The sequence below is a fragment of the Thunnus albacares genome, chromosome 23 (genome assembly GCF_914725855.1).
Source record: "Thunnus albacares chromosome 23, fThuAlb1.1, whole genome shotgun sequence".
NCBI lineage: Eukaryota > Metazoa > Chordata > Actinopteri > Scombriformes > Scombridae > Thunnus > Thunnus albacares.
Window position 1 is genome coordinate 16,131,177 of NC_058128.1, and position 27,242 is coordinate 16,158,418.

Consider the following 27,242-nt stretch of genomic DNA (forward strand, 5'->3'; position numbering starts at 1 on the left):
TAATACAGCAGCCTCAGTTTTTAATGTATGTGTTCATTTTCTGCCAAAAGAATAATAACCCAGAGCTATGCTAATAAAGTCCAGGAAGTTGTGTTTTCCTGTATGGTGTTTTGAAAGTCTGGTGTTTGATCTGAAGTGCTGGAAAAGCACTTAAACACATTTGGTGCTTTACGACCATAAGTTATTCAGATTTGATCTTAGATGGGTGAGCAGGTTAAGGACCTCTTGCCCGGTGTCATGAGACGGCCGTCTGGGAGCTCTGCCTCTTCTTGGCCAGCTCAGCCTGAATCTGATAGGGAAACTGGTCCAAGTGCTTGTTCACACACTGCATGCAGAACCTCTTGGTGTAGAAGAGACTGCAGTCCTGAAAGAGGAGAGAAACAAAGTTCAGCACTAGTGTGCTATTTTCACATAAAGCTCTGGATATATATGACCAGTCACATTTATTCCAAGACTGGAAGACCTTTTTAGAAATGTTCTTATTACCTATTAGAGAAACTGGATTAATTGATTTCAACATTAATTTCACATACCGCATGATTGCAAAAGTCATCTAAAAGAAAACATCAAAGCTGCAGGAGTGATGCTTCTGCAAGGTCAACTGATGCCAAGTGGAGAACTATGACAGCTTGATTTTCCAAATCAAAATGGACATGCAGTTTTCTTCTGTCCCTACATATTGCAGTTTAAGATTTTACTGTTGCCTCACCCAATAATATTTGCTTGTGCTGCATGTAAACACACACACTTATCTAGACTGATTTCATTGGTTCCAGGAGGGGCATGATAACATTTGTGCATACAGGTATTAACCATGTCCTGAACTGAAATCACATATTTAGTTTGTTGCAAAAAAAAAAACAACAGACCGTAGCAACGCAATTTAATGTATTTATCCTACCGATCCAACACAGACACACTGGCTGCACAGGCTGCAGTTTGAACCCAGAATAAGAAACTTTTCCTTGTCCGGACAGAAGGGGTCCTTGGTCACAAAACACTCCTCTAGCAACCTGTTGAGCAACAGAGAGGACAAACAGAAGTGGATTATTACTTAATTTATGTTCCAGAAACACGACATAAGTGTGCCTTAAGGCAGTTAATACTGCAGTTTTGTAGCTGTGTTGATAAAACGCAGTCACGTCGCAGCTAGCATCATTAGCATTAGCATAGCTTGCTGCAGAGCACTAAAAGGAGCGTTTTACTTAATTTGCACTTACACAATGGCTCTGGTGTTTGGTGGTTTCTGGCCGTAGTACGTAAAAGGACTACTTAAACCACATAACTGGCAGGTAAATGTTTTTTGAGGGGATTCACTTGTACTTTGCTCCATCGTTCAATGCAGAGGAGCTGTTGTTCCTGGTTTTGATATGGAGTGCAGTCATGTTGTTTCATGAAGCTTTACCGCCACCTAATGGCCTGGGGGAGCAATATCCATGACATATAAATAATTGTCAAGCGTGGTTAAAAATAAAAATATTTTTAAAAAATATCGAGATATTTTAGCTACCATAGCTTTGTCATCTGAATTTATTAATACATTTATTGACAAATGAATAGAAAACTCCAAACGTGATCTAATATTCCACATCTCTGAGGGAAGACAGTTTTTTCACATTATTAAAATGCTTCAAACTCCCTGTTTTGTATATAAAAATGATACGAAAGCTTATTTAACGAGCCAAAATCAATGGCATGGGCTATTTTCATAGCAAAAAATAATCCTGAGGTAATCCGTTTTTACAGCAGACATTTTAACGTGTCATTAAAGAAAAAAGCACAGGTGTGATTACCATTAATGGCTCACTGGGGTAAATGGAACAAAGCTATAATTAACATTATTAGTTCCACCTGTGCTTTTCTGATAATAATATCTCAGCATATCTGCTGTGAAAAAGGCTGATCTATTTGAAAAGCATGGTCTGAATCAGATGAACAGATAACATTGGCATCATTATAGACAAGTAAATAAGTCAGGCCATTGCAAATATGACAGTTAAAATATATTACTTTATTTTAGGCTATCACGTATTGAAACAGCAAATGCATTTTTTATTGTACACCTATGATAAAAAAAAAAACATTAACAGTTTCATTATTACAAGAATAACATTTCAGTTCTACATGAGGAGGTGAAGTCTATGTCCAGTAAATAAGGCCCATCAGCTCCCCTTAGTGAGACCTGCAGATACACACATCCCTTTCCCTGCGGTCACCACATTCTTGTTATATTTACAAAATAATACAGAAACCAGCTCAACAGATTATTGTGTTTGTGGTCAAAACAAGCGACTCAATACCGGCCAATACTGGGGTTTTTTTCTGGAAAAAAAAAAAGGTGTTTTGATGGCAGGATTTGTACGAAATGTTTTGTACTCAGTAACACTGATCTGGAACAATAGGTTAAAAGTGAGCTATGATGTTGTGTTAATTTTTGGCAGTAGAATGAAGGATTAATATTAACACATGACCCGTGAAATTGCAGTGTTTTCAAATGATTACAGTAGAAGACAGGCTCCTTGCAGGTAAGTTCCTGATAAAAAATGCACCACTGTTCACAATTTAATACTGTATGAGAACGTGGTTCAACCCTGGTCCAACATTAAGTAGTTATAAATCTACCCTATGGTTAAAAAGATACTTTATAATGTATTTTTATGTATTTGGTGAATATATAAGGGGTGGTCAAAATAAAGGAAACACAAATATGAGACTAAGCCAAGGAAACATTACGACACGTCTTTCATGAATCCATTAATCTCAAAATGGTCGAGGCCACTTCAGTAAGGCACTGATACACATTCAAGGATATAACAGTGATATTAGACACATCCAAAGTCCTTTTAAATAATATTAAATATGTGTGAATATGTTTGATTTTGAGTCTCAGCAGCTTCTTCGCTTCAGCATCGTTCACAGGCACTATGAGTATTTAGCTTCAGTGCATACATGAGTGTAGCAGTCATGTCTGTGTATCTTTATAATTTGTACACCCATTTTAAATGCTATGCATATTTGCATAGCCTAATCCCTGTTTAACATCTGTTTAGTACTTGAGTCTGTAGGTTAAAAGCTTGCACCCACAGCAAACTGGGTGTTGTAAGTACAAATTACTGCATTTGAAAATATCAGTACACATAGATGGTGTAATTTCAAAGTGTGTTTCCCACTGTCCCCCCTTTCAATGAAGCAGCCACCTACAAGAGCTGCCTTTCCTGTTTTGTTGCAGTACAGTTTTAGTGTCACATGGTCTAAATACAACCTCAGCAGATCACAGCGCTGCGCATCCAGAAACAGATACATAAGCTACATACAGTACATTGATATGCATGATAGTAAATGTTTATGTACACCCGGATTTGAGCATTTTACCTGGCATACATTAACATTTTAATACATGTCCCCATACATGACCATGTGTTAGCTTCTTAGTACATGTCCCTGTATATCTCTTGCAGGAGTGGGTGCAGTGACGTGTCTTCTGTTGTCTTGATTTCCTGCACTAACTGAGCATGTTCAGTAACCAGTTCACGGAGGTCAGCCAGTTTCTGCAGCAGTCTGGGGAAGAGGAAGGTGTCGTCCGGATGGTTGGCCAGCAGGTGGAGCCGTAGCGCCTGTATGATACTCTCCTGCAGCTGCTCCACAAGAGGCACATTCACCAGGCCTGGACGGTCTGGGAGGGAAGGGATCAGGCAGAGAAAGAAAGATGGAGGATTTGGTTTCTTTGCCATTTTACGCACTTTAAAAATCATCCATACAAACGTCAAGTTACCTCCGCAGCAGATAATGGCGGCCACAAAAAGGGCCAGGTCACTGTCGTCGAGCTCTAGGGAGTTGAAGCGTGTGGCAAACTGGAACTTGGGCTCCATCATGTCGCTAAATGGCCGCCGGAGGCTCTTGAGGAACTCACGGGTGATGAAGCCTCCGCCGCGGGCCACCAGGAGGCCGTCTTTGTTCATGCAGGAAGCCAGGAGGGTGAAGAGGGCTTCATAAACACCGTACTTCAAGAGAGTGACCTAAATATGAGTCAAGATAATTTTATTTGTATAGCACATTTCATACACAGGTGTGCTTAAGAGTAAAAGACAGAAAACAAACAGATGAGACAGAAAACCCATATATAAAATACATAAATAAAATAACCTTTCAGTCATTCATACAACACACACACATACATACATAAAATTCTGCTTTTTATAACCCTGTCCTATTCCTACAACAGCATTCACACATGAACTACAGCAGACACACACACAAACACACACACACAAACACTAACACTGCTTTTAAAAGAAGATACAGTTGTAGCAGATCTCAGGTCATCAGGCAGTTTGTTCCAGAGAACAGCACCATAGTGACTAAATGCACTTTCACTTGATTTAGATTTAATTCTGGGTACATTTAGGAGACACATGATGAGGAAGACAAAGCATGCCATCTGTACTTTTCTCACGTGGAATGACAGGAAGATGGATGACCTATACGGCACCCTAAACTCACCTGATCATTTAAATCCAGGCTCTGGAAACCTGGCACCGCCTTGGCGAACTCCGTCAGCTCTGTGACGGTCTCCACCGAGGTGCTCTGACAGCAGTGGAAGAGCCTGGCTTCAGCCTCCCTCTGCTGGAGCTCCCCGCACCCCAAAGCCGGAACTACATCTCCAGCTTGAAGGCTGCTGTCCGGCTCCAGATAGTCACTGTTTACCATATGGGCCGCTAAGGTCTTCTCTGCTAGCTGGAACGTCTCCATGTCATGGATGATGAACGGCTGCTGGGAAATATAGAGGAGAGGTTGTTGGAAGGTGACACAGAAGAGGACAGAAGAGAGAAACAGAAATTTTTATCTGGCTTTTTTTCCCCCCTTTACCGGCTTGCTAGTCTTTCCGGTGAGTATGAGCCGAGCTCTCGCCTTGTTCATGTTGAAGTTCTTCATGTAGGCTTCGTGGATCTGCCTCACCAGAATCTTGTGGTCGGACAGCATAGGGCTTGCCTCTTCTTTCTCTACCATCTTACTTTCCGCCTTGAGCTTCAGCTTCTCCGCCTGGGGCATCCGACCAAACCGGATGGCTGGTGCATGGAGACATTTATCATCAGAAACAGCTAGAATGATCTAACAATTAATCTTCACATAGAGATATTAAATGCTGACATCCAAAATATCCTCCTAAAGCAACTATACACGCGTGCCGACACACACAAAAATTTGCCCACAAATGACATGGTGCAGTCTGTCCTCTTTCTTCTCTTCTGAGGACAACGTGTCGTCTTCCTCTCAGGTTTCTGACACTGTCCTGTCTGCAGCGGGAGGCCACAGTAACAAACCCAATGACCCCTCAGAAGTCAGCGCAGATGACAGGCCAGATGTGGAGCTATATGGTCCTGTGTTTTCTCAATGTCAAGCAGGCTCCTGCAGGACACTGTTCTATAAAAACCCAGTCAATGTAAAGCACATTGAACTGGAGCCAAATCACAGAAGGACATGTCCTGCTTTTGTTGTAAATCTTAATAATAATAAACTACGGTGTTGACTTAAGACGTCATGAGCCAAGTTTTATGTAACAGCACTCACTTAATTGCAAGTTCTTTCAATGGACACTTGGATTAGAGTATGATTTCAGTGAGTGATTGGTTATGATCACACATATTTCCTCTCACAAATTAATTAACTACACAATTACATTGGCTGTTATTCATTATGTATATTCTACTACTTTGGAGGAGTCAGGCCTTACCGTTGTGGGACATGCCCACAGAGAGGCACTTGTGGAATCGGCAGTATTGGCACTTGTTGCGGTTCTTCTTCTGGATTTTGCAGTTGCGTTCACACTTGTCATACTCCAGCTTTAGCCGGATGGTCCTCCTGAAGAAACCCTGGTTGAGACAGACAGGCCAAAGCTTAAGTTATTTCATTTGAGGCTCACATTAAAACATTCTGATTTAGGTGCACAAAATACTTTTCTAGTACTTAAACCAACAAGAAAATCAGTTAACCCTCTTGATGTCTTTATATTCTGTATACTTCCCTCACGCTCAGGGTAAAAAATAACCCACCTTAGCCACATCTCTTTCATGAAGCCTCTTAACATAATGTTAAACCAGAAATACATTTTGCATTAAAAAAATTTCCTATTAATCTTGAAAACATTTGATTTCGGAGGGTTTCTCTGGTGTTGAACTCACGAATGAGTCATTTTTGGCCCTTAGGATAACAGGAGGGTTAAGAGGGAACATCTATCCATGAAATCTGATCACAGAGATCAGTCTCTGGTAATCCATTCATCTGTTGAGTACCATATATGCCATATGGCAGATGCTTAAATCTTCAGCACCTTATTTTACCGTACATATATTCTGTATATTTTAAGCCTTTACAGGACCAGTGTTACATTACATTTTGGATTGCACTCCAGTGGAATTACATCTATTCTTAAAGAGAGGTGTACAGTAGACTCTGACCTTTCTGAAGAAGAAGGCAGATCGGACGAGATGTCCCACGACCTTCGAACGCACACATGAAGATGCAGAGCAGCGGGCTGACACACACAACACGTGTCAAAAGCATATGATCCTCTGACACATACTCTCACACACCTATACACATCACTGAAATTTCAGTCAGGACATCCCTCACCCCTCACTGTCAAAAAGGGAATATGGATTTTCTGGCGATATAAATCGAGCCACATGCAACATATCAGCCATCATCTTACACAAGGCTGCCTTTATGATGAAGAGCAGTTACGACATGAGGTTGTTACAGGTTTCATACGTCACTCTAGCTGTCATGGAAAATTTGTGTCATTCTTGACCAAAAAAATAAATAAATTTTGTGCGTGTAATCTTCATGAAAATGGCGAAAGGAAAAGCATATGGTGTAGTTTAGCACCATATGATAGTATTCAGAAATACATTACAAAACAACTGAGCTGCACAAGTAGGGAAAAAAACAGATGTATGTGTTTACAGCATGCATGTCTTTGCATGTCTGTGTATGTGTGTACAGACACGACCAGAGATCAGCCCTGTGATATACAGCTGTGAGAGGTGAGTAATAAGACTAGAGACGTACGCAAACAGATTTATTGTGCAATGTTTCCTGAAGGGCAAATATCTTTTAGTTAGACCGAAAGAATTTTAGGCACGCATCCACTTATATGATTAACCTGTCCATTACTGAACTCTTTCTCTAACCGTATGGACCGCCATGCTGCTCTTAAGGTCCGATATGCATGTCGTACTATCACCAAAACAGACTTAAGCCCTCACACCATAGCATTGCAGCACATTCCATCCACATTCCCACTATTGAGCGCTCCTCCCCTAAAGGGAGGTGTTGAAAATGATACGCAGAGCCCGTCCAGCATGGAAACTGTGAATTGTGACTGCTACATATCACAAGCCAGATTTTTTCCATGATGGCGCAATCTCATCAGTCAGAGAATTTAGGAACAGGCTGCTGTCTAAATACACTTCTCACGTGTGCAGTGTCCAACAGTTCAGTGTCATCATGTCCCTACTCTGGAATAGCAGCGGTCTGACACAATGAAAGGTTGTGTGCCAAGACAGGCAGCCGGGCAGCTGGGCCGGCAGGATGAGTATTATTTGTGGTGATTCTGATGAATGAGATGTGGGTCATAAAGTGGAGTCCTGACAGGAGCTGGCTAGTTTTTCAGGGTTCAAAAACACACACAGATGTGCGTTGTGCAACTGGTAGGACATACTGCAAAACTTGGACAGAGAAATGAAAATTGTGAAATGCCTGCGTCCATATCTCTCTATTCATATACATTAGAGTGAAATTGAAGGCACAGTGCCAATCCAGAGGAGTGAAAAAACCTACCAGATTCTCTCCAGCTGGGAGAAAGAAGTGATTATAGAAGAAAGACAAAGAGGAGAACATTCAAGAGCTATTCTGTCTAACTTCACCACACTCTGGATTTCTTGATTATCATGTTTTTGTTGTTGTTGTGTAAAACAAACACAGTGACATGATGGACCTGTGGCGGACAGGGAAAACTTTAAAGCAGGCAAGGTCAGTAGTTAAAAAGTCATGAAGAAAAAGCAAACAAGGGCTCAGATTAGTAGCTTAGAGAGGTATGAGTCTACAACAGGCTCACATGACTTGACAAACAATACAGTGATGATGGTTTAATGGTTTCAACACAAACACAAACACACAGACCAGTGGTCTCAGTTACAGCATGTTCTCAGCTTTCATAGTTTTAAAACAACATTTTTGTACTTGTGAAATCCTCCAACGCTCAGGAATCTCAGGTATTTCAGAAGAAGAATGTCTTGTAGGGTTAAAGTATTTCAGGCCTCTATGATAATGAAAACCTTTTAGAAAATAGATGCAAACCAAGGTTCTCGATAATCAAATTATCAGAGGATAAGGTAATAATTAGCATTAGAATGAGCAGCAGCTCCATGTGTGTACACATGTGGTTTTACACTGACCTTGTTAGGACCAGCAGTCCTCGTGGGGACCAAAGCCTGGTTAAGGTTAGCATTAAGCATGAATTGGTTGTGGTTAAAGTTAGGGTTTGGATTAGGCTGTCCAATGCAATGTCCTAACAAGGATAGCTGTGCAAACTTGTGTGTGCATGTGTGTGTGTGTGTGTGTGTGTATTAACGTAACTCAGTTTGGCTCTGTGCCAAGCAGGGGAGGGGTGACAAGTCAACCAAGGCCATCATGCCCCCAACCTCACATGACCAGGCTGCATGTCTCAGAAACTTTCCACTGGCCTCTAGGTCAGGCGCCTCCACATGCCGAGCTTTGTATGTGTTTGGAAATGTGTGCTTACATGCATGTATGTGGATATCTTGTGCATGTAGTGTAGTGTGGTGTTTTTCACCTCTGTTACATTTGCACAGATAATTGCAGTGCCACCGAAAGTAACATTTGTCTTTGCAGCACAAGTGATCATGAGTCAGAATGTGATTGTATCTGTCTGGTTATATTTATATATATGTATGTATGGGCTTTATGTGCTCTCTCACATTGATGATAAAGTGCATACATACAGTATGTCTGCACTGGCTGCACTTTGCTCACCTTGCAGCCCTCACAGGCATGCACCCCATAGTGAAAGCCTGACGCTTTGTCTGAGCACACCCTGCACTCCAGGCTGAGGGGGCTGAGGTTCTCCTCGGGGCCTGGCGCTGCTCCACACACCCCCGACGACGGACTGGAGGCCGGGGTCAAGGTGTCTACAGCAGACAGTACAGCAGAGGAGAGAAAACAGTGAGTGCTTTCAGAGCCGGACAGATCTGTTCCAAATTGAGACATCCAATGTTTGTAATAAGTTTAGATATCCCCTTAATAAATGATGAACACTATAATTATGGTGCATATTATGGTACGAGGGAGAGCAGGTCATTCAAGACCTTTGTTGATAAACACCTTAAGAGAGAAGATTGTTACCACTCAATATAAAGCTACAGCCAGTAGCCAGTTAACCTAGCTTAGCATAAGCCAAGCTTGGCAGAGGTTAAGCTAACTGTTTGTTTTGTGTGCATTTATCATAGAAAATATAACATGTTAATAAGTGAGCTTCAGACCAGCTGTTTCCAGTCGTTACACTAATGAGCTACTGGCTAACTTCATATTTAATGGACAGATATGAGAGTGGTATCGGTTTTCCTCTTCTAACTCTCTGTAAGCAAATAAGAGGATTTCCCAGATTGTCAAACTATTCCTTTAAAGCAAGGCTTAAACATTGAATTTCATGAACAGTAAAACACAGCCTTCCTCTATTCAGTACACTCAGGGGTTTTGCTACTTTCTTGGTCTGGTATGACCAGATGATACTGGCTAATGTTAAGCAGATAATGCTGTGTAACTAGCATGACTGAGTCAGTTTACTGAGTTTATGACTTATCACCTCTACTTGTGCTACTGTTAATCTATGTATACACTATGTAGATATTAACATTTAGCATCTCATTAGTAGCATTTGTGGCCACAGTGGCTGCTGTTTAGAAAAAAGTCTTACTTTAAAATGTACTGGCTGTTCTATACTTTAGCTAATAAATGATCAACCTTCACTTCTTTTAACAAGTCTTCAATTATTCAGTGTAGCTAAAAAGTTAAGTACTGTATTGTTTTGTGCAGGTTTGCTAAAAATTCAGTTCTATCCATACTTACTGCTCGAGTAACAAAAACACAACGTTGAACAGGGAAGGACTGAAGTATTTTGCACATATATAGACAAAAGGATTTGGCCACCTTATTTGTTTTTAACTATATTTCTGTCTTGCAAGGAGAACTTTCACAAATATAAGGCTTTAACAGCACAATATCATATGAACAGAAGGCAAATGTAAGAAAAATACAGATAATTATGAAGGAAATAAACAAAGATTATGTATACTAACAGTGGTTTTAAGGGTAACTATAGTTTCTTAATGTTACAAGTTTCTTAACCATTACAAACTGTTCATATATTAACCCTTTACAGTATCCCTGTCTCTATAACAAACTTCTGAACCACAAATCTATTTTTCATTCATAAGTACCTCATCAGTCATTAATAAATGGGTGATTAATCCTTAATGAAGCTTTCAGAGAGCGGAGAGTGTGTATTCTTTAGGATGTGTTTATGGAGAAAAAACATTCACAATCACACTATTTTATGGTCATGATGACAACATTTTTGAATAAATACAGGTCAAATGTAAATGTATTAAATATTTCCATTTTTGTATATTCTGGGTCACTGTAGGAAGGTGTTTAGGGTGTTTTTACTGCTCTAAAACGTAAAAAAAGGGTCAAATTTGTTCTGAACAGTATGTAAGGGTTAGGATAACAAGCAGCTACAACAAAAGGAAAACAAGCTGCTGTCTCTTTTGTTGCATACAGCATAATTACAGCCTGAAAACCAATCAGACCAATATTGATAACTTAGTCCTAACAAACAGTTTACACATAGTGATATCAAAACTAAGACAGACAAATCAGGATAAATTCATCCCCTTTTTCACAACACACACTCCTGGAGAACAGGCCATTGCCTTTATCCACTCGAGTATGATAGATAAGTGGCTCCTGAAGACCTGAAGAATTTTGGTTGATGTGTCTCCCTAAAATTACAAAAGTCACCGGCCATTTTTTGAAGTGCTGCTCAGCAATGTAGAGATGGCATCATGGAGGAGACACAACAAAACTGAGTTGTATCTAATCTTCTTTTATCAGACACAGGGCCTCTTGAGTAAATTTACACATGGCACACTGGAGCCAGAAGGTCAGAGGGTCAAAGTTGTATTGATCCATATGACCAGTCAGCAGTAACATCAAGCATACTTGAGACCCTAAATCTTTATTTACATTTAGGAATTTAGTAGTGAAAATGCAGGGATTTCATTTTTTGTGGCTAATTTTGACACTTCCTCCGACCACAACGCCCCCCCGACTACTCACCCAGTCCTATGGAGCTCTCTGAACCTGATCCAGTGCTCTGGTACTCCGGGAAATCAAATCCCAGTGTGTCACCTCCTATTGACTGGGAGATGTCACGAAGATCCTCCATCAGGTCTCCACACAGCGGGCTGTCCAGGAGGGAATCCCCCAGTGGGGATGGGGGGCAGTAGAGATCCCCTGCCATGTTGGGGAACAGGGACCCTAACCTTGGAGGACAACCCCTCACTCACCAGACTAAGAGGAGAGACAAAATAAGGAGGGAGGACATTTAAGATTACTTTGAGGTTTAACAGAGAAAAAAACACTCTTTTCAAACCAACATTTGTGCATTGCTTACATTGCTTAAGATCTACACAAGTTTGATGAGAGATAACTCTGGGTAAAGTATGTCAAATCTTGTCATGGTGACAACAGACTCACAGGTCAGTCTCTAAACACTTCGTTCATTGAGACTGAGGACAATCTCCCAGGTTTTGTTGTTTAAACTGGGTGGAAACAATTAGAGAGTTTAAAAAAACCCTGCATTGCAGAACCAATCCAAAGTCTTTAGGGCGGCCCTTCATATCGGAGCAGTTACATGCAGTTCACTAAGGAAGAGAATGAGGGGGAAAGCATCATTTCCGGTTAAGGCTTGTCTTTGACAAAATGTAAGAGGTGTGGGTTTGTTAGTGGCCATTCTCGCTGCCGTTCAAGCAACTACTGTGCATTCAGAAATCCCCAGACCTCTGTGGGCGGAGATCTCTGATTGTCTGGTGTTATGAGACTACGGTGGCAGAGACAATGTTCACACTAACCCGGCCAAAAATGCATCTCTTCCTCTCAGTTTTGGCTTTCCATCCACAGTAACAAACAGAGCTTTTTAAAAACAGTCTCCAGAGTAGAAAATGCTGGCTTCACATTTTAGTGTGGATTAGAATTGGGTGATATGATATACAGTATACTGTGAGACAATATTGTCAGATTTTGCCAACCATTTATAATACTGGCTGTATTAGACCATTGTGGGCAAAGCTGCAAGTCAATGAGCAGGACTGCTTTATGATAATATTGATTCTTATACAATTTTTGCATCACTGTGATGAAATACTTTAAATTGCATTTAGGTAGCTAGGTAGGTAGGTAAGTATTTAATTAGCTGAATTAGCCAAAAACAAGAAAAAACAAGACATACATGTCACTATTTATGATTATATATACCTTAATGTAGTTTTTTTCCCATTTTCTCCCAGTGTAGACAAGAAAATCAGGGCTTTTGGAAAATTATTACTTATACAGTACCTGCTGGTGGTGACTACTGTGTGTTTAATGGGGCAGGAGGGAGACTTCTGAGTCTGGTTGGCAGGCAAAAAAGGTTGTAACTTACTACTATATTAGTATGCAATTATCATATTAACCACTATATTTCTACAGAAGCAATAAGGTGTGTGTGAGTGGAACTAAATCACAGACTAAATAGAACATTGCAAACATGAACAATCAAAGTCTTTTTTACTGTGGGTCTCTTATGCAGTTGATATGGAGATATAGATCATACATGTCAAAATGAGGTAGGGCTGTTCAGTACATAATACGTAAGTGATTGTGACATTGAGTGAACCATGCCCGTAGAGTCAACAGTAGTGCATTATTTCGGCTGCATGATTCACCAATTAATCCAACCTGCCAGCCAAAGTACACACTCAGTTTGCTGCAAAGCTCTGACTCTTGATTTATTGACCAATGCTGACACTCCAGAGACTTTAAGGAGAGACTTAGTGGGTACATACTTGTTCTATACATCATCCACAGGGTTTACATTTTATGAATAGCTTCTCAGTGTATGGACAAGACTACTTTTAAGAAACTTGAACTCTATCTATCCCACTGCCTGTCTATTGTTTTTAGCTTGTCTGCCTGTTTCTCAGAGTGGATCTTAAAGTATGTGTGGGAGGGAGTTCGCAGGAGCTCCCAGCTGCTCACAGCAGGCTAAAGGACATCTGTTCGAGTCATCGTACGTTCTATAACGCTCTCTCCGACTTCCAGTAATTCACTGTGGCAGATGTTAATGTTGCACTAAAGATTGCGGCCTGATTCTTGGGTTTATCTCTGTCCAAACCTCCTTGAACACACCATTACACCTTTACTTCTTTCATGATCATTTAAACAGGAATCAGTTAACATACCTCTGATCTAATCTAATACAAAGAGAGAGTGGGGCCATCACAGAGCTCATGTGAGCTCAATGTAAAACCTGAGTTTACACAGCTGCCTACATCTGTACGCCAAGCGAGGAAGAAACATAAACTAATACGAGATTGTGCAACTTTAACTTTCACCGTTGAGAGTTCATGTGTGCCGGGTGAACTGATGGGTGAACATGACAGTTAGGTAAAGTGCTCTCTTTATCTGTATGCATAGAAAATGTACATTTGTTAACTCTCGGAGCCAGACAGTAAGGACATGATTGATCATAGCTTGTTCTTTTTTATCTAGTCTGTGTTGCACCATATTCAGGGGTCAGGTCCTGACAATATATCACTGTTATGTAAAGGGGTGAATGTATGCTTGTACCTACAGAATATTATGTCCTGTAGCATATAGAGTGTACATAACATGAGTCTTGTTTTTCTTCTTTTGTACTGAAGGATTTTCAGACAAAAACAGGTGAGTAAGAATGAGAGAACTGTTGTCTAACTGGTCCGCCGAGCTCGCTTTGAGGCCCTGTGACAAACTGATGTTCCCGGCAGTTGGCTAGGATTTCTCCATCAGAAGGTAGATTGGGGAAAAAAATGGTTCTCTGCAACACAATAAACAGCATTTGGACTTAAGTGCATTGAGTTCACCCTAAAATGAACACATCTTTCGTCCCACAACGATGTCTTGTCCTTGTCCCAAAAATGTGATATTTTGAGAAAGTATCATTCTAAGTGTACACTTAAGCTGGAAGTAGTTGTTTTGCATGTCATGTGGCATATTTCTAAAACTCTGTGTGTGTTCTGGTATTTACGTTTTTTTGGCGCAGCATCTGAGTTGTATCCAGTATTTGAAGCATCCAAACACAACACAAGCCAAACCATATCCAAATCTGGCTCTTGACCATCTCACAGAAGTTAAAAAAGCTGTACTGACACCAGTTATGTTGCTGCTGTCTCCCCTTCATGATGGAAATTAGTTAGAGGTCACAACTTCCTGTAATTTTATTTTAGATGCTATAGATTTGGATTGAGTGCGTTAAAAGTAGCTCTAAAAGTAACTCTTCTCTAACCCTGATGTGACTTTTTCCTCTTTAATGGACGACGGAGGTCCGGCCCCATGTTTCCCATCACCTCACGGGGCATTGTGTTTTAATTCCCAGGGGAACTTTAATCCCAGACAGAGTCCCAATCTATCTTTAGGTCACAGGAGGAGAGGAAACAGGAGCTCCAGTGAGACACGTCAACATAAGCATGTTAACACATGACAAGCAGACGGCACAATCGGGGATATAACACATGCAGAATCAATAGAGATTATTTAAGCGATTAATTTCATTACCCACTAATCTGTTGATTATTTTATTGATTCATCAATCAGTTGTTGGGCTTATAAAATGTCAAAAAATGGTGAAAAATGTTGATTTCCTTAAGTTCAAGATGCAAAACCTAAAATGCGTTGTTTTGTCCTGACCAACAGTCCACAAGCCAAAGATATTGAGTTTAGTATCAAAGAGGACTAAATAAACCAGCATTTAAGAAGCTGAAACAAGAGAATTTGGGCTTTTTTTTCCTCAAAAAATGACTCAACACAATTAAATTATCAAAACAGTTGACTAATCAACTGAAATCAGCTGAACCTGACTCATCAGAAGGCGCCGACAAATGAGGGACAGAGCTATTCTTTACTCTGTCTTGGATCTTAAACGACAGGTGACAGCTGACCTGAAACACAGATGGGTGACCCATCTGTGTTCAGCTGGATACAGATGCTCTTTTTTCATGGCTCCTTTTCACCTGTCATTTAAGATCCAAGACAGAGTAAAGAATAGCTCTGTCCCTCCTTCCTCAGCGCCTTCTGATGACTCAGGTTCAGCTGTTTTGACCTTTCTCTGATCTCTCTGCAACAAGTCTCATATCTCTTGGTATTGCTGCTGCATAGGCAAGGAAATTAAAACCACTTGACAGAAAACATTTTCCTCTCATCAGATGCTTTGAAGCTTTTCTTGACAGCACGTGGGCGTGTGTGTATGTGCGTGTGTGTATGTGCGTGTGTGGTTTATTACAGAAACAGGTGAAGGCTTGACTAGTCAGGAAGTAGAGCTTCTTTTCAATACATACAGTACAAGTAGAGTTAACTTTTCCTCCCTGCAGTAGAGAGATATCACGCTCATATATAACATAAAGCTGAGCTAGTAAACAAAAGTTTCACCAGAGAATAGGCAACATGATGGAAACCGTCTTAAAGCTTTATAATCACACTTATATAAAAGCACAGTTTTGGAACAAGGTCACTAATTACCTCAGAAGGTGCTGTCCGAAACATTTCCAGATGACGTTGCCGGGATGGACGCCTGTCTATTACCGGAGGAAGGAGATGTTTGTTCCCGGGACGCACCGACACGCAGATCCGCAGCTCCGTTTGCCTTCTTCCTCCGCGCTGTCAAAGCTCCGTTCATCCTCTGCAGGAAACAACGTAGCGACGGGTGGACGACGACATGGCGCACACACCTCCTGACACACCTATGCTTCTGACCAATCGGCGGGAGGGGATCTGAGAGGCGACCGCCCCGGTTTTTGGCAAGACACAATTACTTCCCGGTGGCTCGAGGGGGAGACGTCACGGATCGGTTTCTTCTCATTTCTCGTCTCTCTATTGTGTGCTGATAAAGAGGCAGCGATGCTTGTACATCAGTAGCCTACGTAATTAACACATCACGTGCATGCTCAATAAAGCCTTCTTTTTTTATATAATTAAAAGTCAAAGTAGTCATGGAGATTTGTACGTGTTGCGTCCTATAGACCACACCAGCAGTGGTTGGGTCCTTGCGGGGGTCCCCAGCAAAAAGGGGAATGATTTATTTTCACTGTAAATCCATCCAATAATTAACACAGTGACAGAATGTATGAATATTTTGGTCATTGGTTTATGCATTTTCTGTAATAAAACATCTAAAAGCAAACATCTTATCAGATGGAGGATGCTGAGACAATAGGGGGTCGGTGGTCTAATTCGTGTAGGTTTAGGGGTCCTTGACGAGAATCACTGCTATAGGCTATATAGCATAAACAGCATTACACATATTTAGGGCTACATAAAGTTACTTAATATAACTTACATTAAATCACTTTGAAGAAAGATGGATTTTAGGTGATGTAAAATTTATAATGATAATGCATTTAAAAAAGTTATGAAAGCTTTTGTCCTGTATTCTGGTCACTGTGCCAGCCACCGGCAAGTGTAGCTGTATTATATTTTTATTAAAAGGATGGAATATAAATCTACTTTAATAAAAGAATCAATTTATTTCATGTCTTTTTTTTTGTTTTACTTTGCCTTTTCCCAAGTTATTGAATTTTGAAACAGCATAAAAAGGAAACAGGAATGCTGCATGTGAAAATAAAATTGAAAAATAAAGTAAAAATGTAAATAAAAAAAGATCAGGTGTATGCTATTATTCATGTAAAATATTTTGTTCTCATGTAAAAAATGCTACATTTTACGATATTCTTACATACTGTATTTGCCTTCAAATGGGACTGACAAACTAAAACACACCTTTTACCACATATCTGGTATATAACAGCTTACTATACATTATGAGATAAGTATAATAGGCTATAATAATACAGTGATGTCATAGCCTGACTGAAAACTAGGATGCTGCGTTCTGTAATCAGTTGGTCAAGGTCAGGAGAAGAACTGTCCTCTGTCTGCATTTATCTCATAAAGAAGACAAGATTACCTGCACATAATACAGACATTCTCTGCACAGTATAATAGTCTATAGACCAAATGTTATCTTATTAATAGGCCATATATTATACACTCAGGTACAAATTATCAGGTGCTACTTCTTGATATTCCTTTGCAGCTAAATTTGGACAATAAAGCCCTTCTGACTAATTTCCTTCTCCTCTCTACATCTGTTTAATCAGTTAAAGATAATGGCTTTCACCTGCTTCCTAAAACTTATACCAACGTTTATATTGTCCACTGTTGCATTATCTGCCAACTCCCAAAATAAAACCCAAACCATCACAACATATAATATCTGGCGCCATCTACTGCATATACACGCATAACAATGTGTCTCCATCCTGCAGTGAGACACTTCTGGGGTTTTTGGCTTTCCTGTTGACTTCCACAACAAAGCCACACATCAACTCTTCTGAGGGTGCTCTGTGTCTTCACACAGATGAGGTGGAGGGTGATCATTTATGATTTTTTTTGTGCTGATACCTCAGCACCTGGTCTCTTGCTACATCTGTGAGGAAAACACACATGCTTGTGTTTTCTGAACTATAGAGAAGGCTTTCCCCACTCTGAGGCTCGATGAAGTTAATAAATGAAGACTGTGTGAACAGGACATCTGCTTCGTTGAGGTTTGGGATGAAACTTGAAAACTTAGCCCCAAGACTTTGACTACTCTCTCATGTCTGAAGTGTGTTATGAAGTGCTGAACAAACACTTGCCAGACACCATTTAGCTCAAATATAATGGAACATTTTTTGTTTACTTTGAATTTTGTACCTCCAGATTGTTTTCCAGAATTTTCCTCTTTGATCCAGCATATTACTGACATCTTACATGGAAAAATCCCAAATAATTGGCTTAGATACATGTCTACATGTTAGCACCTAATCTATAGAGGCTTTTAAGATTAGTATTTCAACATATAATGAGCTCCTTACACAGATTACAGAATAAGGCAACATTTCAAGGAATGATGAAAAGATCAGACTCTAGTCGTTGTTTGTTTTGGTATTATTTCTTATCCAGTCTTTATTTATTCATCAATGAACAGTACAGTTAAAACATTAATGATAAATAAAAAAAAAAGTTAAATTTCTCAGACCAACTGTGCTTTCTGTAAGCAGTTCTAAGTCTTTAAAGTGATAAATGTTGCTATGAAATGCACATTGTGATGCAGGACCACTCACCCATCAGTGAAACCTTTGAAATCAAAAGTCCTTTGTGGTGTTTAGAACATGGTGACAAAGACGTGTGCTCCTGTGATGTATTGCTGCCCTCCAGGGAAGGCAGTAGGTTGTATAGTTAGCTCCTGATGGGGTAAAATCACAACCCTGAAACCACACAACCTACTACCTCACCCTGTACGAACACCATAAGTCACCCATGAGGGGAGGAGGAGGAGGAGGAGGAGGAATAGGATGTAGATGTGAGATCATCTCATCGCTGCACAAATGAACACAGAACTACACTGTTGTTGTTGCAGAGGATACAGAGAGGTTTGTGATAACATTCGAGTTAAGATTTTAGATTTCTGTACAATCAAAACCATTATTCAAATTAAATATGAACTAATATGGGCATTTTCTTCATTCCATGTTTTTACATTCCAACAACACTTAGATTAATAACCAAAAAACCCCACAAAAATTCATTTTAAAATTCCAAAAATTGTGAGGAAAATCTTCCCTGTATCACATTGCACCAACTGATACAACATTTTAACTGTCTGACAACTTTCAGGTCATCTCTAAACTTCTCCTCGTCTATTTACTGGTCTAATTTTAATAAAGGAAAACAACAAGTTGTCATTTTTACAGCTGAGCTCACTTGAAAAGAAAAGAACGTCTCTAATATTTTGTTAATTTAGTGTGTCATATTTGCGGGATAAGATCATTAAAGATAGGAGAAAAGCACAACGTCAAAGTAAAAAAAAACAACAATAAAGACATGGATAAGTCATATTGTCCTCTGTGACAATGACGATGGTAACAACGACGACGATGCCTTTACAGCCGCTTCAGGAAAGACAGTAAGTTGTATAGTCATCTGACAGCTTGGGAATGACCCTAAAACTATACAACCTACTACCTCACCCCAAAGGACAGTTAACCTCCTGCAGGTGTCTCTCATGTCACACTGCTGATGGTGCAAACAAGAAACTGGGACAAACGGCCTTCAGGAAAGCAGGAAAGGACACAAATAACTATCAACAAACTTCAAAGTGTGCATTTATAAATGTAATAAAAATGCAAATATTACAAAATGATTGCAACCACCAATGTAAAACTCCTTATAGAAACATATTTAACTGTTTGGCCATTTCTCAAACTTTCACTATCATTATTATTATTATTATTATTATTATTATTACATAAATAGCCAGAAATAGATTTTTTTCAAACACACAGATAATTTAGATTTTTTTTTAAAAATTAAGCTCATCTCATTCATTTTTAAAGTAGACACTGTAGCTGTGGTGCAACACAAATCTTCACCAGTTAACACAAATAGACTGAAAGAGGTGTAAAAATTAATTTTCACCATTCAATCATTGTAATAAATATTTAAGGCCTTTTTAGAACTTTTAAGTAACTGGAGCATCCAGATCCAAAGTAAAATTATGAATGACTGAACAGGAAACAGGGTAGGGTTTATTGTAAATGTGAGATACTTTTTTTATGACCTTTTATGTGTGTATGACACATCCAGTATGTGAACTTTGCATCTAACTATGTATCATAAACTGAGATTTTATAGTTTCGTATTTATGACTTAATTGTGCTAAGAGCGAATATGCTGTCAAAGTACTTCCTGTATGTCACTTATGCTTGACTGGCCACCTCCTGTCTGCAGCTTCGGGTCTGTCAGCTCGCCTTCTCTCAGGTTTCCTCTGCCTGATGGAGACAAATGAGAGGAGAGAGTGAGCCGCTGTTGGGTGTCGAAAGGTCAAACTTTGACTTCCCTCTTCTCTTACAGATGAGCGTCACGTAACGACAGCGATCCCGCTGCCTCCCGCGTATAATACACGTATTTCACAGCAGACGCAGAGAGTGCAATGTGTCGTGTGAAAACGCTCGAAACACAAATGCAGGTGAATGTTTGCGTGTACATGTGAACACGCAGATGAGAAGAGAGTGTCTTCTGTTTGTGTTATTCATGAGGATCTGGTTTGGCAGTCTGCAGGTGGCTTAGGTAACACCTCTAAAGTGAAAACACACACACAGCCGATTGTGCAAAAAATGACACCGTTAACATAAAACTAATAGATAAATCCTCTTAAGATATCTATAGCCTATTTGTGTATGTCACAGGAAATGTAGCTGCAAATGAGCATTAATATGCGTGCGTGTGTGTGTATGTGTGTGTGTGTATTTGGCTGAGAGGTCAAACAGACAGGTTGTGGTTGTTTTAGGGAGTTTCCTGAGTGAGACAGGAGACGCTGCGGCTCTGCTGTGGTTTCCCCTCCAGCCGGAGTGCGACGGGGGCATACGTGAGGGAGCGAGGTGGGGTCAAACTTATAAAAGTGAGTCACTGCCTTAACTTCTCCCCCATGCACGCGCACACGCACGCACTTGCGCGCGCGCGCACACACACACACGCACGCACCGGTTTGCGGCTGTTTTATTGCAGGTCGGTTATCCCATAAATGCCACACAAATCTCTACACAAGCTACTTAATGTCCAGGCCTGTGAGGTATACAAGTCGACCTCGCTCCTTCACTTACACGCTGCTAATGTGTGTACGGCGAGGTATCGGGTTTACACAGAGCGAGTTCTTTTTTAGTTAAAGGGTTGATTCACACAAATTACAGATAACTGATTTTCTCACTCATCTCAAGTGGTACGGAGCCATGCAGATTTATTTGCACAGGTTTTTTAAAGATATTTGCGAATGAGATTTCTGCCTCCTGCTTGCAACAAATTCACCAGCAGCATCTCTTTTACAGCAGATAACCCACAGACCTCTATAGGAAAAGTTTTAATGAGAACTACTTTCTTTTGAAGAAATAGTCCCTACCTACGAAAACAGCGACAGCGAGTAAAAGGGGACGTCGTTTTTGAGAGGATGTCATTTTTTTCAATGCGTGAGCACCACCAGTTCACCTCCATTGTTCTGGGGCAGAGGTAAACATCTTAAATGCACAGTAGGCATCTCTAAACCTGGGCAAATTGAAGAAAAACTATCTGCATGACTAGAAACCACTAGAAGCAAGTGAGAAAATATGTTTTTTTTTTGTCATTTGGATGAACTGACGCTTTAACTCTTGCTTTGGTGCAAATGTTCAAACATCTAAAGCTGTTAAATTAATCATTTTAACTGCTGGTGTGGAGTGTAAAATTAATCTTGTATATTCTTCTGTGTGTAAATTATTTATTCAAAATGTATATTTAAAAGAAAATGAAAGCAGGGTGTATTAACATAGAAATACAACCCAAAAAAACACCCGTGTCCTGTTTGTAAAAAATATATTTGTATTACTCATTAAACAGAGGAGGAAGGCCCTGCAGCCATGTGCTCACGTACAACTTCTTCAACAGAAAATTCGTCCAGTTGTTATGACACACAGCGCCATAAACTGTAAAAGTGTGTTAAACTGTCAGGAATGATTCTGAAATTGATTTGAGATTACACACTGCTCTCTTTGAAGTGAGTGGACCCGGTGTCCCTGGAGGACTGGAATAAAACAGTAAAATCAGTAAATGTAAATCAAAAGCAACTGCCTTTTTTTCTTTTTTTTTTTTTACTGTTTGCAGTTTTTTTCTTTCATCATTATGTAATAGCACATGTAGTCACGTCGCAGGAAAGATGGAGGATAAGGTGAATATGACATGAGACAAAAAAACTCATGACCCACAATCAAACTTGTGACCGTGCTTGTGTGGGGGAGTCTGCTGATCCACGATATGTCCAAAATCATTCCAGACACTGATGTGTACGTGTGTGTGAGATGACTTATCTTACTTCCATGTGCTCAAGATAAAAAAAAAAAGTCACAAAACCCAAAACTAGAGCACCTCTCTCATGCTGCACAGGCGTCCTGTCATCCTGCCTGCAGTTGACCAAAACCACCAACAGGTGTCATGTCTCCCCAAGTGCACGGGGAGTGTGTACTGAGCTGAGGGCTCCCGTGACAATGAGGCCTTTGTGCAGTTCCGGGTGCCAGCCGGTGTGCCCTCGTGTACTGTTTCCCTCTAATCTTCATTTGACCTTTAGGCTGACGGCTTTTCTTTCCCCCTTTTCCCGACTAATTTCCTTTGAGGAGATTATCTTTGAGCCGCAGCACTGAGACTTTCTGATTCAGATGACATGACACACACAACGTGCCGGAGCGGGTTTTGATGGGATGCGTCAATCGCTGTCACAGTCGCTGCTGCGTGCTGGGAACAATGTGAGCAGGATTGTGTTCAATAAACTAACAACAAACCGTGTTGTTTGCCTGCAGGCGGCTGAGAGAGGAAACCAAAAGATGCCTATTCCCAGCTAGAGACCAGACCGAAATGATTTTGACTTTGAGAAATCAGTAACGTGGTGGCATTCACACTCTCACACACACACACACACACACACACACACACAAACACACACACGGTTAAATGCATCATCGAGTCTCAAGTAGATGAAATAAAAATAAAATTAAAAATATAGAATTAATAAAATGCTGAAACTAACCTTCACGTTGAGGTCTGACCGGGAAAACAGACTTCATTCCTAAATAATGAGCCTGCAAATAAAAGAGAAAAACAGAGACATAAATATAGTCATACTGACACACATCTATGTGCACACACACACACACACACACACACACAAACACACACACACACACACACACACACAAATATCACATAGATATATTCACAAAACACACAAACACACATACACAAAGGTGTCCATGTAGCCCTCAGGTCATAAACCTGCCAAGCAGCCACTTAAGTGTATCATTAAGGCTGATGTAACATATGTTAGAGTGATTATAGTTCAGAATACTGCAGCTGAATTTAGACTGGATAACTATATTACCATATACTGGCCAGAGCTGAAGAAGCTTACATTCATTTCTCAGAAAAGTGTACACTTCACAAAATTACCAGTGGGAATTACATTACTGTGTGTTACTGGAATTACAAATTGTGTTATGGCTTTTTGTTCAACACTGATTTTGATTTTCTGCATTTAGCAGTTTCTTTTACTGCGGATCAAATTTAGTTTCTTAGAATAAAATGAAGCGTTTAAAATATTTCAAACATTAAAGGCAGAAACTGAACATAGAAATAAACAATCAAATTAAGCTACGAAAAAAATCCATAATTTTTGACTAAAAAAAAAAAAAAAGTATACATACACACACACACACACACACACACACATATATATATATATATGTTTTAATACTTTAGTGTGTATGCATGTGTGTGCGTGTGTGTACGTATATATATATATATATATATATATACGTTTTTTGTGTGTGTTTGTTTTTGGGCATGTTTGCCGCTGATGGTGGAAAAGCAGACAGGAAACAGGGAGAGACAGAGAGGTATGACATGCAACAAGGGTCCCAAGTCAGAGTCGAACCAGGGGCGTTGTGGTTATGTGGCATCCACTGTAACCATTCAGCTACCACAGCTCTACTAAAATATTTTTTACAGTAAAATATAATTTTAAATCTAATATCTATTATTATTATACAGTATATAAATAAACAGTAAAGTGTCCCCCTTACTTTCTGTCATACACACACTCTCTCTCTTTCTCACACACACTCACACACACTCACACACACACACACACATGCATATGCCAAAGAAACTCTATGTCAAAGTAAAAGTCTTGGAAAAAGTATTGTCTTTTATTATAAAGTTGAGACATTAAATTTAAAAAAAACAAAAAAAACCCAACATATATATATATATATAAATATATATAGTATATACGGTAATAACGAATTACAAATCTTTTTTCCACGGGGAAAAAAATATCCAATAATGTAACATGATTTTTGTTTTCGAAAGTACACTCCAAAAAATATAATTTTACAAAAATAAATATTACTTTATAGTCTCTTTTGATTTTAGAGTTTTAAATCTAACCACATATATTTATATGTATATATTTATATACATATATATATATATATATATACGTGAAAACCCTACACACACACACACACACACACACACACACACACACACATTTGAAGACATTGTGTTGCTGGACAAAATGAAACGTTTGATTTTCCCATGAACTTTTGTTTCTGCTTCATTAAGATTCTCCCTGCAAAACACAACCTCGTGACTGACACACACACACACACAAACACACACACACAGACACACACAACCACACACACACGTGACACAAGAAGACAAAGTGAATCTCAGTCGAAGGTAAAAACTGAAAGTAAAACACACTCAATACGTCTCGTACTTCATTTCCCTTCTACTTTGCAGCTTAACAACTCAAGTCTTTTTTTTGCTAAATTGCTAAAGCGTTACAGATAGCTCTGTCAGACTCCATATTTAAAACTGACGTGCTCATCATGGCTCTAAGTGCTCAGAATAATAATCAAATTGTGTGTGTGCCTTTTAGACTGTTCTCGTACTTTTCACAGCATGTGTGTGTGTGTGTGCTTCTGCATTATACTCAAATGCACCTGTGTGTTTGAGTAAAACTGTGTGGCCATCTGTAGTGCGAGCATTGTGTGTGTGTGTGTGTGTGTGTGTGTGTGTGCGCGCGTGTGCGTGAATGCTCAGAGGAGGAGGCTGTGCCCTGCACTCCTTGGGAGAGGCGTGGGAACCCCATTCATCTTAGGAGCTAGGGTTCATTGTGGGGTACATAGCATCAAATGTGTCTGAGTGTTTGCCTATGTGTGTGTGTGTGTGTGTGTGTGTTTGTATCCTGTGTGTCTGGTTCAAGATGTGGTGTGATAATCTTTGTTAGCTTTCACATTTCCTTCAGTTTTAGGTTTTGCAGCAAATCATAAGAAATGTTTTAAAAACCAGGCCTGTAGATTCGATGTTAGGGACAAATCCGCAATTTCTTTATCTTTTTTTTTTCTGCTTAAAAAAATGAATGCAGACCTCCTCAGTGGTTTATCATTTAAAATACAAAGATCAAACTATTTTACAAGTACAGGAAATCAGTGCATTGTATAAAATCTCACAAACTTCCTGCCGTCCCTTGTGTGGTATATAATGTTAAATTTTATGAATTCCATGAACTAACCAGGTTCGTTTGTCTCGTCTTCTCGTGATTAAATATTTTCTGGGAGTGCCGATATTTTGAGGAAATATACTGTGTGACTTTCATTGTTGATCGTGACAAAATAAACCTGACACGTCAGAGATTGTAAGAATTCAGAGGAAACTCTGAAACATGTCGGGGCGGGAAAAAAAACGCTGTAAAACATTTTCTGTTTTTCCGAAATTAATGAAAAAAATCGCAAAGTTCCATCCACGCTACAGAACACGTATTAATGCGTATTTCCCTAAAGGGCGTTTGCGGAGATCAGTGCGACCTGGTGCAAATATTACCTTTTATTTCTACAGTATGTGTGTTGAACAGAGTCAGATGCAACAAAGTAGAGAGGAACAAAATAGAAAACAGAAAGAAAAATCACAACAGACAATTAAAAACAATCACATCCTTCTTTTGACTTTGTGGCAGTTTTTACTGCTGCACCCTGCGAGCTGATTGGTGTCCAGCAGTGACGTGTTACTTCCCCAAACGCTGACGTACTAATTCATAATTTCACCCAGGTAAGGGGTCTTAGAAGAGGGGTTTCGGACACACCGGGCGCAGGGGGGACGACGTCAGGGTTTCCTGCCAAGGTGATAGTGACGGCGGCAGGCCCTGTGGTGCGAGAGTGGCGGATGAATAGGCCTGTCAAACGTAGGATGTAGGTGGGATGACTAGAGCTATCGGTGATGACTCACACTGCCTCCACTCCTACTTATTGGTCACGGTCGACTCTGATGTGCTGAGGTGTTCAACATGAAGACATATCGACAGGCAATGTGGACAAAAAAAAAAAAAAAAAGTAAGATTTTCAATTAGCGCTTCTTTGATAAACTGATTTATAGGATAATTAAAAGATGTCATGCTGGATGGCATTAATGAAGGGTGTGGCGTATTGAGCATTTTAATTAAGTGCAAAATATGAGATAATACATACAAAATCAGAGCTGTTATTCTTCCTCAGGGATGGAGCAGGTGTGATGCTAATGTTAATGACGATATAACTTTTATAATTCTTTAAAAAAGCGTATCACTCTATTCCGATTCAAACACACAACTCAAATACTGTATATTCATCTTACATTGCTTTGAATTTCAGACCATATAACTGAACAAAAGAGAGAAATGTTGGCTTAATGCCTTGAAGCAGTTCTCTTGTTAACACAGGTTAAGGAAAATTTTTAAATGATAACTAATGCTTTATATTTGAACCATATTGGTCATAAAACATAATAAACACTATGTCCAATAGGCCTATTCAAGCTATAATAAAGCTGCGTGTGGCCACGTGTCACCAATGACCCATTTTCAAATGTTTAACCTTCTATTACAAACCATAAACCTTGGACTTGTTCATTAAGACGAGGTTTTAATGAGAAAACTCAATGTGAGAATAGCGATTAATAGTTTTCTGATAGCTGAAAAGGAGAGAGAGACACAGAGACAGACTGAGAGAAAGAGAGAGAGAAAGAGAGAGAGAGAGAGAGAGAGGGAGAGAGAGAGAGAGAGAGAGAGAGAGAGAGGGAGAGCGTTGTGGTGGGGCTCGGCCTTGTGTAGCAGGCCTTGTCTGGCCCTCGGCCCAACATTACAGCACTAGTCCCTCTCTGCTCCCTCCAAAACCGTCTCTTTCACACACACAAAAGGCCGACCTGGAGTGCAG

General features: G+C 39.8%; 2 protein-coding genes and 1 long non-coding RNA gene across 10 annotated transcripts in view; all 3 read right to left on the reverse strand.

The window, feature by feature from the left end:
* On the reverse strand, nt 1-1,407 carry cdpf1 (cysteine rich DPF motif domain containing 1). Its single transcript, XM_044343425.1, has 3 exons — nt 1,221-1,407; nt 902-1,013; nt 1-364 (listed from the first exon to the last, which is right to left on the reverse strand). The coding sequence occupies exons 1-3, from the start codon at nt 1,331-1,333 to the stop codon at nt 236-238; spliced, it is 354 nt and encodes a 117-aa protein (XP_044199360.1). The 5' UTR covers nt 1,334-1,407; the 3' UTR covers nt 1-235.
* Nucleotides 1,408-1,990: 583 nt separating this feature from the next.
* pparaa (peroxisome proliferator-activated receptor alpha a) lies at nt 1,991-16,197 on the reverse strand. Of its 3 annotated transcripts, none has more exons than XM_044343221.1 (8): nt 15,892-16,197; nt 11,419-11,652; nt 9,055-9,209; nt 5,732-5,870; nt 4,909-5,066; nt 4,501-4,767; nt 3,773-4,016; nt 1,991-3,673 (listed from the first exon to the last, which is right to left on the reverse strand). In XM_044343221.1, exons 2-8 carry the CDS (start codon nt 11,600-11,602, stop codon nt 3,429-3,431), a joined length of 1,392 nt encoding a protein of 463 aa, XP_044199156.1. In that variant the 5' UTR covers nt 11,603-11,652; nt 15,892-16,197; the 3' UTR covers nt 1,991-3,428. The 3 variants fall into 3 exon arrangements, with proteins under 3 accessions (XP_044199156.1, XP_044199154.1, XP_044199155.1); XM_044343219.1 differs by having other exon boundaries at nt 4,501-4,770; nt 4,867-5,066; nt 15,892-16,194; XM_044343220.1 differs by having other exon boundaries at nt 4,867-5,066; nt 15,892-16,188.
* Nucleotides 16,198-18,345: 2,148 nt separating this feature from the next.
* Nucleotides 18,346-27,242, reverse strand: part of LOC122975442 — a 34,263-nt gene continuing 25,366 nt past the window's right edge. For 5 of the 6 annotated variants that reach the window (XR_006400662.1, XR_006400663.1, XR_006400664.1 and 2 more), the window contains 2 exons: nt 23,018-23,069; nt 18,346-20,240 (listed from right to left, as the gene is read on the reverse strand). This is a non-coding gene — a long non-coding RNA (uncharacterized LOC122975442). The remainder of the gene's footprint in view (nt 20,241-23,017; nt 23,070-27,242) is intronic. The other variant, XR_006400666.1, reaches the window with a different exon arrangement.

Coding starts and splice junctions, on each gene's coding strand:
- cdpf1 (XM_044343425.1), bottom strand. CDS start 1,333: ATGGAGCAAAGTACAAGTGAATCCCCTCAAAAAACATTTACCTGCCAG. Junction 1,014..1,220: donor CCAAACACCAGAGCCATTGT/GTAAGTGCAAAT, acceptor GTTGCTCAACAG/GTTGCTAGAGGAGTGTTTTG. Junction 365..901: donor AGTGTGTCTGTGTTGGATCG/GTAGGATAAATA, acceptor CTCCTCTTTCAG/GACTGCAGTCTCTTCTACAC.
- pparaa (XM_044343219.1), bottom strand. CDS start 11,602: ATGGCAGGGGATCTCTACTGCCCCCCATCCCCACTGGGGGATTCCCTC. Junction 5,871..9,054: donor ATGCCTGTGAGGGCTGCAAG/GTGAGCAAAGTG, acceptor TGTCTCAACCAG/GGTTTCTTCAGGAGGACCAT. Junction 3,674..3,772: donor CGCCATTATCTGCTGCGGAG/GTAACTTGACGT, acceptor CTTCCCTCCCAG/ACCGTCCAGGCCTGGTGAAT.